Source organism: Plectrocnemia conspersa, unplaced genomic scaffold, assembly GCF_051122295.1.
Source record: "Plectrocnemia conspersa isolate PC_06_02 unplaced genomic scaffold, ASM5112229v1 ptg000002l, whole genome shotgun sequence".
NCBI classification, from domain to species: Eukaryota; Metazoa; Arthropoda; class Insecta; order Trichoptera; family Polycentropodidae; genus Plectrocnemia; species Plectrocnemia conspersa.
In genome coordinates this window covers 14,765,884-14,775,795 of record NW_028277166.1, presented here as the reverse complement: position 1 = coordinate 14,775,795, position 9,912 = coordinate 14,765,884, and the positions used below count along the sequence as shown (strand labels likewise).

Below are 9,912 nucleotides of genomic sequence, written 5' to 3'. Positions count from 1 at the left end.
CGTCACCTCCTTAAAAATCCATTATTATATCGTCATTCGTAATTATATGGATAATTTTTAAAATAAAATCAATATATGTATTTATAAATAATTAAAACACAGATTACTAATTCTGTTTTATATAGTTTAGTAATTTACTAGCTCGAAAATAAATTAAATGTGTCGAGACCAATATTATCATTTGAGTTGAGTACCCAGGTCGATAGTTGTCAATCGCTCGTTTTATTAGTGCGAGCGAGTAAGCGAGCTCTGCTTGCATAACGGCATCTCGCTCTTTTTTCCGTCTTAAAATTTTTATTTTTATTTCATAACAGACACACATAATAAAGTAATAATTATGCACAATTAGAGCATATGATCCCGTTTCATCCCATATCATAAAAATATAGATGCCCTTTGAAGGAAAAAATCAGTTTTTGAGCAATAATTGACAACCTAAATCTGTCAGTCTAGCGCGATGCCGTCCTAACACCGCGCGCTTTGACCATGTTCCGATGAAAAATTTTACAATAAACTTACACTTGTAAATTTGAAATTATTGAGTTATTTTCATAAGTTAAAAATTCAATATTACTGAAATGTGTTTAGCAGAAGTCTTTTTAATATTAATAAATTTAAATTTTCAAAATTTGCTTGAACACAAAGCCAATAAATGCATTCAAAGTTTTGTCGACATATTGTCGACGTTCGAGTGCAACGCTTGAAATACGATGTTGACACATAGTCGACTTACGAGCGCAAAGGGTTAACAAGTACCTTATAATATATATATATTTTAAATAATAAATATGTAAAGTAATACATTATATAAAATTATAGCCAAAATGTCACAAAATCGATAATAGGGGGTAGCTGGCCGGAAAGGTGCATTGTTGTGATCCCGTCGCCGCTTTGGCCGTAGCGTTTCGAACGTAGCGACTCAGTGACAGTCGGCGTCGGCGGGCGCCGGCCCGCTCGGCCGTCGCGCTTTAGTCATGGCCACTTCGCCGAGCATAGAAACCCAGATCGACAGTTTCCTCGAACAGTTCAAACGCAGTGCTTCGAAAGCGACGGACGAGCGACCCGAGTGGACGGATGAAAAGCCACAGGCGCCAGTCCTCAGATCCAGGAGTAGCTGCTTCAACCTGGACAGCGTATCAGGTAAGCGCACCCCTAAAATAATTAATCTGACCATATTCGATCAGATTATAGAATTTCAACCGCCCTTTCATTCATCATTTCGGAGGCAAAGTGCGATGAAACGACGCTTTATCGATTCAAAAATCGTGCTGAAAATTTGACGTTTGATTGTTATTATTGTAATTGCGTAAGCTCGAAAGCTTTTAAATTTTACCATCGGTTTCTTTTTTTATATAAATATACACATATGTATGTATTTTTTGCGCATCGCGCCTGAAATTAAAAATCTGATAATTTTTGATCAGATTGTGAAAATTTAACGTCAGTTTCATTAATATATAGATTTAAAAATCGTTCTGAAAATTTGACGTTTGATTGTTATCATTGTACAGGCGTAAGCTTGTAACGTAAATTGTGACGTCACTTCGATGTGAGCTTTTAGGTTTTCTGTATTTGTTTGTATCGTATGTATGTAGTACGTTTTTGCGCATCGCGTTGAAATATTTTCATATGATGATGTGCGAGCAAAATATTTTAATTTAGACTGATATGCGAAATTGTTCCAAATTTAGACAATCAGGAAAATGCTGATTGCTATATAAAAACATGCTTTTAACACAAATGTGGGAAGTTCTTTAATTAAAAGCATTTTAGTTTGACTGAAATAATTTATTAAATGCTGTTTTTACGGTAAATTTTCAATTACATTGTACACATAACGCGTTTTTATCAATATTTCGCGAGCTTAGAAGATAATAGTAGTAGATTTTAAGGTAATGTATTGATAATAAGAATAAGCGACTATGTGACAATCTTATCAAGCACATACATTAAAACTGTCAAATATTACAGAAGGAGATATTTGATTTCTTCTTGGTTTCTGTAATATATACGTATTACTATAAACTCTATTCAGTGAATTATAAAATAATTTCTGCCGTTTGGGACTTACTACGAAATAGCCAGTATTACAAAAGCAAAAAAGCGCTCCCCGAACTAATGAAAATTATTATGAGTAAGGTCAGGACTATATGAGGGATGCTTGAGGATTTCTCTCTTGAATTTTGCGAACGCGCATTTTCATGTGTGGAGGTTTTAACAATAACTATGACTATGGTTTAGCTCAACTTAATCTGAAAAATTGCCGTTTCCGAACACAGAATTGCACAAAAGTCATCAATTACCACAAAAACTCTTTAATCCATTTTCTTCGTAAGCTTCGTGAATCGTTCAGAAAAAACTCATGTACTCGCATTAAATTAGTATTGTTTGAATTATTCTTTGTAATTATCGAGCGGTCACTTTCAAATTTAATCTTTCACAAAGGGATGGATTGGAGGTAAAGCTGAACACTAACGCAAGTGGTTCTCAAATTTACCTTTTCTCAAACCATTAAATCAGCATGATAGACCAGTGATACATAAGCCGGTGACCAATACCTGAACGACCTGGTTCGAAACTCATATCTACCCTAGTTATTTTTCATTTCTATCGTGACTGGGAGATCGGAATTAGTAATTATTATAAAATTATAGTTCCTATAGATCACCACAGATCAGGTTTTCCTAGATTTTCCTAATCTCACAGATGAATAATTAAAATTTAATCTTTTATCATATTTTCTGGCATCTAAATATGTTTATTCTCACTTAAATATACAAGCGCAAGACAAAGCATCCATCGATCCTCAATATTGAGTGGCACTGTGATATAAATGGGGCGACACTTCAACGACTACTGTCGAGGCACAACTAACATGTGACGCTTTTACTCTGAATGACGACGTAAAATGTCTTGTTAAATAAAGATAAAACTTACTATGCACCATAAAACTATTGACCATTTCCAGTTATAAAATTTATTTTATCCATCTCCTTGCGAAATACTAAAAATCTATACATACCATTTTTCAGCTTTAAGATATCTTTGTGAAAATCGAATGGGTATTGTATAAAACTGTTCTTATCTGCTTTTGAAATTCCGCAATGTTTAAATTTGGATACTTATGATGTATCGTTTGTTAACCCTCGTTATAACTTTGGCCAATTAAAAAATGGTACATGAATATATTTCACACCTAATCGTGAAAACCACAATATTTTTTACTTGCTTAATTAGTATTTTTCAGATTCAATGTTTTAGACCGTGAACTTATATTTATTTAATCTATACACATATACCAAAAAGTGAATTTTGGCATTGCGCAAATAGGTTACACGTGTAAAATTTCGTTATCCTAATTTATTCGTTTATTTTCAGGCTAAGGACTACTTCACTACTGCCTTATAATACTTTTAAAATATTCCTTTATTGATTTTTTATTACTTCCGAATCTAATTTACTTATCGCCTTGGAATACATAAAATATAATCATTTTATTCTACATAGTTATAAATATATTTATATAATAATGTGACATGTACACTCGGTGTACATCACAGTAAATAAATGGTTAACGACGAGTGCAAGACTTCTCGCGCCTACTCTCTTTTTCGGCAATCAATACGCGCAAAGTTGTTAATATGTAGTATTAGCCTACTCTTTTGGTAACAGTTTTGAACCCTTCATTAAACATTAAATGCCCATCAGAACGAATCTTTTGAATGGTAAATATTAGCCATCCATTAGTTTGTTTATCATGAACGCTACTTCTTCCTGCTTTAAATTTCCGTTAATATTATCATTGCCATAAACGTGCTAGCGATGATTTTTACTGAACAAATAAACTATTTTATAAATCTAAAAGATTTAAGAATCGTCTTTTATACTTCAACGGTAAACTCCATTGCAATTTTTAATCCATTTAAATAAGCAATCTTCCATTCTAGCTACTGTTTTATTATTTACGCTTGAAACTCGTTTCATGGATTCATCAAAGGATCCGGTGATAGCTCTATCTCTATTTTTTTCTGTTTCACTGAATTGTAAGATCTTCGCTTTGTGTATATTAAATTCTCTTGAAATTACAAAAAAAAATATTTCTATGTTCTAGTTGATCTAAACTATTTATTTTTTCTTCTAAGGAAATAATAATAGCAGTAAAAAGTTGATATATAATAGAAACATAGTATAGACCAGATTCAAAGTTAAGCAGAGAGTTGATAATCGCTGCCATATCACTTAGAGCTAGAGACACAAAGCCATATCGAACATACAGACAAGGATACATAATGTATCAAATACACGTGGTGTGAGTTCAAGCAAGATCAATGCACTAATCCAAGGTCATGCCGTACCAAATCATTTTAACGAGCAAGTGTTACGTATTTCGTGCTATCAGGGAGTGGGAGCGTGTTGTCTGGGATACATTGCAGATGTTCTCGTGGATTGTGCTCACAGGGTATGTATGTATCCATAAAAATATAACGTACTACTACGAATAAATCATTTGGTTAAACACACAAGATACACAGAAACTAATAATGTGACTGAGATTCGCGTTTACTTTATTCTTAATAAACCCATTATCTACAAGTAATGTTTCAATTTTAAAAATATGTTTACCATCATTCATTGTTTTGATTGTATATAAATGTAAACTTACATTGTGTTTACAAACTTTATAGTAAATTTCACCTAATAACGGGCGATCTGATAACCTAAAGCCACAACATGTAAAAGTTGTGATAAAATGTGCGGTAATGTAATAGCATACTGTTTTTTTAATTGGTTTTATTATGAACAAACTATATATAATAGTAATTATTTATAATAAAAATACTCAACTTTTGAATTAAACTAATAATTAAAAATATTATCAACATATAAATAATATTTATTTATATTTTGCATTCATTGATTAAAAAATATGTGACTATTGCATGAAAATAGCGAACTATGTTTAAAAGATCAGAATTCGCAATTAAAAATACAACAGCATTAAAAATAGTATTTTTATTATCATACTGAGTCATCAAAATCAGTTATACTACTTTGATAAATTAAAAATAAATTGTACATACGTATGTATTATTTGTATTTTAATGATATATGATAACACTTGTTTATTCTTACCATAAATTAATAGATATGATTGAAGATATATCAATCGGATGCCAGATAACTAAACAGCTATGGCATTGTTTTCTCTAAGTTATTATGGATTAAATGTTTTTGACGTTATTTTACAAAATCGAAAAGCTCATAAATAGTATATTTATTTATCATTGATTGTGCAACTGAAAAAGTTTATTTACCAATATAAGTAGTTCGAAATACATCTATTGTATGATGTGACCCAATTTTATTCATTATATTAACGCTCATATCAATTAATTTATTGAAGTTAAGGATGGGCTACACTCGCTTATTGATTTTTATATTATAGCCATAAGTCTGTTCTATTTATTTTTTCTCACTACATTGATTCTGATATTTTAATATTATCTTATCCTCTATTTCGCCTGAGACACACTTTATAATGGGTCTGCAAAAAGGCTCTTTTAAGGCATTAGAAATCATACGTTTGATTTCTGACTGTAGCGAAGTAAATTTCTAAAATCTACTAAATATCTCAATGAAATTTAATTATATGAAGACCTCCAAGAACGTGTTAACTGTCTGAATTATATATAATTGAGGTTAAATACAATATTATATACAATACCAGGTAAGCTTTCAAATTGCCACGGTCTTTAAAATTAGTTTTATTATTCACATCCTATTGTTAAACAATTATAAGTTACACATGATTAGAAGTTATATGGACGACTCGTGTTCAGCATACAGCTGCTCAATTCGATCCATATCGAGAATGTGTAAGTAAGTGAAATATTATTTGCTGCTGTTGAATGCATTTCGAATCGCGACTATTTATTTATTTTTTTCAAAACAGCAGAAAATTTCCTGTTGCCTTCTACACCTTATAACCCTAAGTGCGTCGACACCTCAGTTCATTACCAGATCGATGGCGGCGATGCTGTAACTTTTCTCACGACCATTGTGGGTTTTTAATCCAAACAATGGCGCTATTCGTTTGCATTTTGATACGGTTACTTCGCAAGCGGGTGTTTACAAAGAACTCTTATCGCACTATGTTTGCACTACTAGTAAAAGTAGCAGTTACAACAATGGAGGCGAAATTTCGACGACTGTGTAAAAAACACACGTGCATATATAAAATTGCGTTTTTAATATTATATTCGATTTTATTTTTTTCTCGGTAACGATCAATGGTCCATTGTGCTTTGTATGACGTTTCCGCGATATTATAATTAGTGTTTTTTTTATGAATAATATTATTGTTATCAGCGTTATCAAACTCTTTAATCTGGATGTTGTCAGAATCGTCGGATCAATCCCAATCTTTCAAAGAGCGTCGGAAAAACCGATGATGTGTTGAACGATCGTAAAAAAGCTTCCCCAGCAAATTGAGACCGTCCGTCACGTAGATTGCAATGGGGTATTGGATACATTCCAAAGATAGCCTATTTATTGATCTGGAATTGTAACATATATGTGCCGATTGTAATACGAAAACAAAACTCTTTATTATTGTAATGTTTGTGTAACAACATAACCGGATCAAGGATTAAAATTCTGAGGTCTAATACTAATACTATGTACGAAAAATCCTGTTAGTCTTTCATTTTGTAATAAAGGATGTCCGTTTATTTGGTTTGTGCCTTTAGTTTACAATAAGTAAAATAATTATTTATTGAAATATGTAGTGCTTTTACGCTTTTTGTTCTTCCGCAAAACACACTTCCATTTTAATATCATTGTGTAGAACGGATAATTACAAAAATGTGGGGTTTTGGAACAGATTACCATTAGCCGCTAATGCCGTTTGGAACGGCAATACCGAGTGCACGTGTTATCCTCTCTCGGATAATTTATATATTTCTGATTCATGGTGGGTACTTTGTCATAATCGGCAAAAACTTTTCTCACGGTGGTGTCCCATTTTAATGTCTTATTTATATATAATTTATTTAGAGTATACCTGTACCAAATCCAGATGTTGGGAGCACTCAAGTATACAATGACAAAAAAAATCTATCTTTGTAAATAGTATTTAGTTAACTATTCACTATTGTAATTCAAACAACACTAATGGCTCTTAACATTTTTTAATCGCATGGAATTTATTGTTGTTTTTTTTATTACTTTGATTTATGAAACACTAAATATATTTATGTGTGTTACATTACAATCACTTACATATTTACATACTTGTTATATTTGTTCATCGTATGATATTTTTTGAAGCAATATTCCATATGAAAATATGATTTTGGATTACGTTTTAAGGCATCTTTGTTTTTCTCACTGAAAGCATCACTGAAAAATGCTTAAAAACGACTTTACCGATTTGTTTGCAAACCCATGTACTGTGCAGACATACGTAAAAACGTAGATTATCATATAGAAAATTTGTCTGAAAATCTAGAAGATTTATCTAAAAATTTATTTCGACGAATTTGACTTAATCACGTAGTTTTTTTGTTTTTCCTGTGAAGTTGACAATTATAATGTTAGCCAGTTTACATCCAACCGTTAATGTTTGATCAATTTGATCAATTATCAATAAAATAAGTTAACATTTAAAATAAAATTACTAGTTTACGCTTTTTTATTGTATTGAATACACAAAGCATAATGTCTATACAACATGAAAAAGATAAATCTTAGCTATATTTCGTCATGCAACTACCTGATTCGTCTAAATAGCTCAAGTCAAAGATCAGGCTATTTTGGACAGAGTATAATTATATCAGGATTTGGATTAACTGCTTCTTTATGCGTTTGTCATTTGGTACTATTGCATGTTTATTTTATATTTATATCATATTTTATTACCCAATGTTGATAATTCATTTCCTCTCGTTCTTTATGCTTCGTTAATCCAAGATAGATTGATTTCATATTCACTATGCAGTCAAGTCATTTGAAGAGATATTGCCTATATTATGCCTAATGGGTTTTTTTACTCTTTAGGGAGAAATTCGTTCAAATGCGACGGATGCGGGCTTTCGAAAGTTCCATAATATATCACACACATATACATATTTTGGCACGAGCCTCGCTGCGGCGGTGGACATTGCGAGTTTTGTTCCGACCCACATTATACTCGGGCGCTTCGTTTCAATAACACAAACACACAGGATATCCTGGCTGAGCAGCGTCCGTGGACCAGAGCGGAACGCTTTCCTAAAGCGCATCGCATTGAAGTGTAGGCATAATTAATAGGGATCGGAATCGCTGTGGCACCAATCGAAATTAATAATCACGCCTGGCGATGAAGGTCATTCGTATGATTCTGCCGCTATTGCGATCTCCTTTAAAACAATAGTATGTGGTGGTTCCATTCATGACATGCCATGGTGATTCGTTCCCGTTCGTCGTCGATAATGAGCGGTTAATTGCACACAGTCAAAAGTGCATTCTTTCGTGGGAACGCATCGTGGTGGTAGGTGAGCGGGTTCGTCGCTCCCCTTGCTCTGCATTGCACCAATGCACAAGAATGTTCTTATAATTTCTTGGCCTTTCTTACATCGCCTGCATTGCCCTTCGAGCTTGGCAAAAATAGCCGAAACGGAGCTCAAACGAACGCCGTTAAAGTGTACGATATTCTGCAGTTTAATCGCCTGACGAAATTAAAAGTCAAATTTAGATGGAATTTAAACGGTCAGTTTCTAAGTAAGTCTATCATTTACTATTATATACACAAGACAATGCCTTTCAAGGGTTAAAAAATGTTGACTTTACTTAGATACTCATACGACCTGAAATATTTAGTTAAACTGCCACCACATTAATCATAACACAACAAAAATCAGATGTAAAGACACAGAAATGTCTGGGACAGAGATCATCATGGGCCGAATTGCATTCGTAGCAACCGTGTCGTTATTTAAAACTTTTAATTTAGTGCCCTTTACATGAAACTGCATTATTCTATGGGCACATTATATGACTTTGTATAGTTGTAAAATTCGTTGCTGAAGTGTTAGATAAAGACGGAGTCAGTTGATTTTTAAACGACTCCCTTAGGGTATATCTTTTGATTTAACGTTCGACTAAAAAAATACCGACTCATTTATACAAGTAAGCAGATTTTCATAAAAATGCTCGTGCTCAATACATCTGAAAATATACAGAATCACAAACAATAAACGCAGTTAAATTTAAATAAAAAATAAAAACAGCTATGATCATTGTGTCGCGAAGCACAAAATTTGTCAATGCTGTACTTCTTCAAAACTACCATTTTTTTGTTATAAACTTAAGGGGGTCACGAGCTATCGGCAGTTGACGATCTTTTGTTTGCATACCGTTACATACCATGTATATGTGTATTATAATAATTGTATTATAAGTATTGCTTATTGGCCTTTACCGCCCGCATTGCCTTTCAGCGTTGGCGAAATTAACGATTCGCGAAAATGGTGCTCAAATGAACACCTGCAAAGTAGAAGGAATTCTAAAGAAGACGATGAATCGTTTCGTCATGCGGTAACGAAATTAAACGATTCATCGTGTTTTATTCTGAGCAGTCAAGAAAAATGTAGGAAGCCAAATTTAGAGGCAATTTAACGGTCAATCACAAGAAATTTCGTCCAAATCTCTCACTTTGCTCTTTACAAATTCTTGCTTGTCATTTTATATGCCACTTGCATTTGGTCCGCGTCTCTGTTTATTTCCTGTGCACATAATCATTTGATACATAAATATTCTAATCAGAATTCGAAATGTGTCTGAATAAGCTGAAGTGCAGTTCAAGTTTGTTAAATATATGAAAATATTGTTATATTTATGTCGTGTTCTCGTGATGCTTTCTGGACGATCCAC

At 32.8% G+C, this 9,912-nt stretch overlaps 1 protein-coding gene across 4 annotated transcripts in view; it reads left to right on the top strand.

Annotated features, from left to right (window-relative positions):
* Positions 1-893: 893 nt before the first annotated feature.
* Positions 894-9,912, top strand: part of LOC148237818 (guanine nucleotide exchange factor DBS-like) — an 88,604-nt gene continuing 79,585 nt past the window's right edge. For 2 of the 4 annotated variants that reach the window (XR_015812379.1, XM_088204688.1), the window contains exon 1: positions 918-1,140. Coding sequence is in view for 2 of the 4 variants with exons in the window: in XM_088204688.1 (XP_088060814.1) it covers positions 975-1,140 (166 nt within the window). In the remaining 2 variants the exon portion in view is untranslated. Of the gene's footprint in view, positions 1,141-9,912 lie in introns of all 4 variants that reach the window. The other 2 variants (XM_088204679.1, XR_015812382.1) reach the window with 2 other exon arrangements.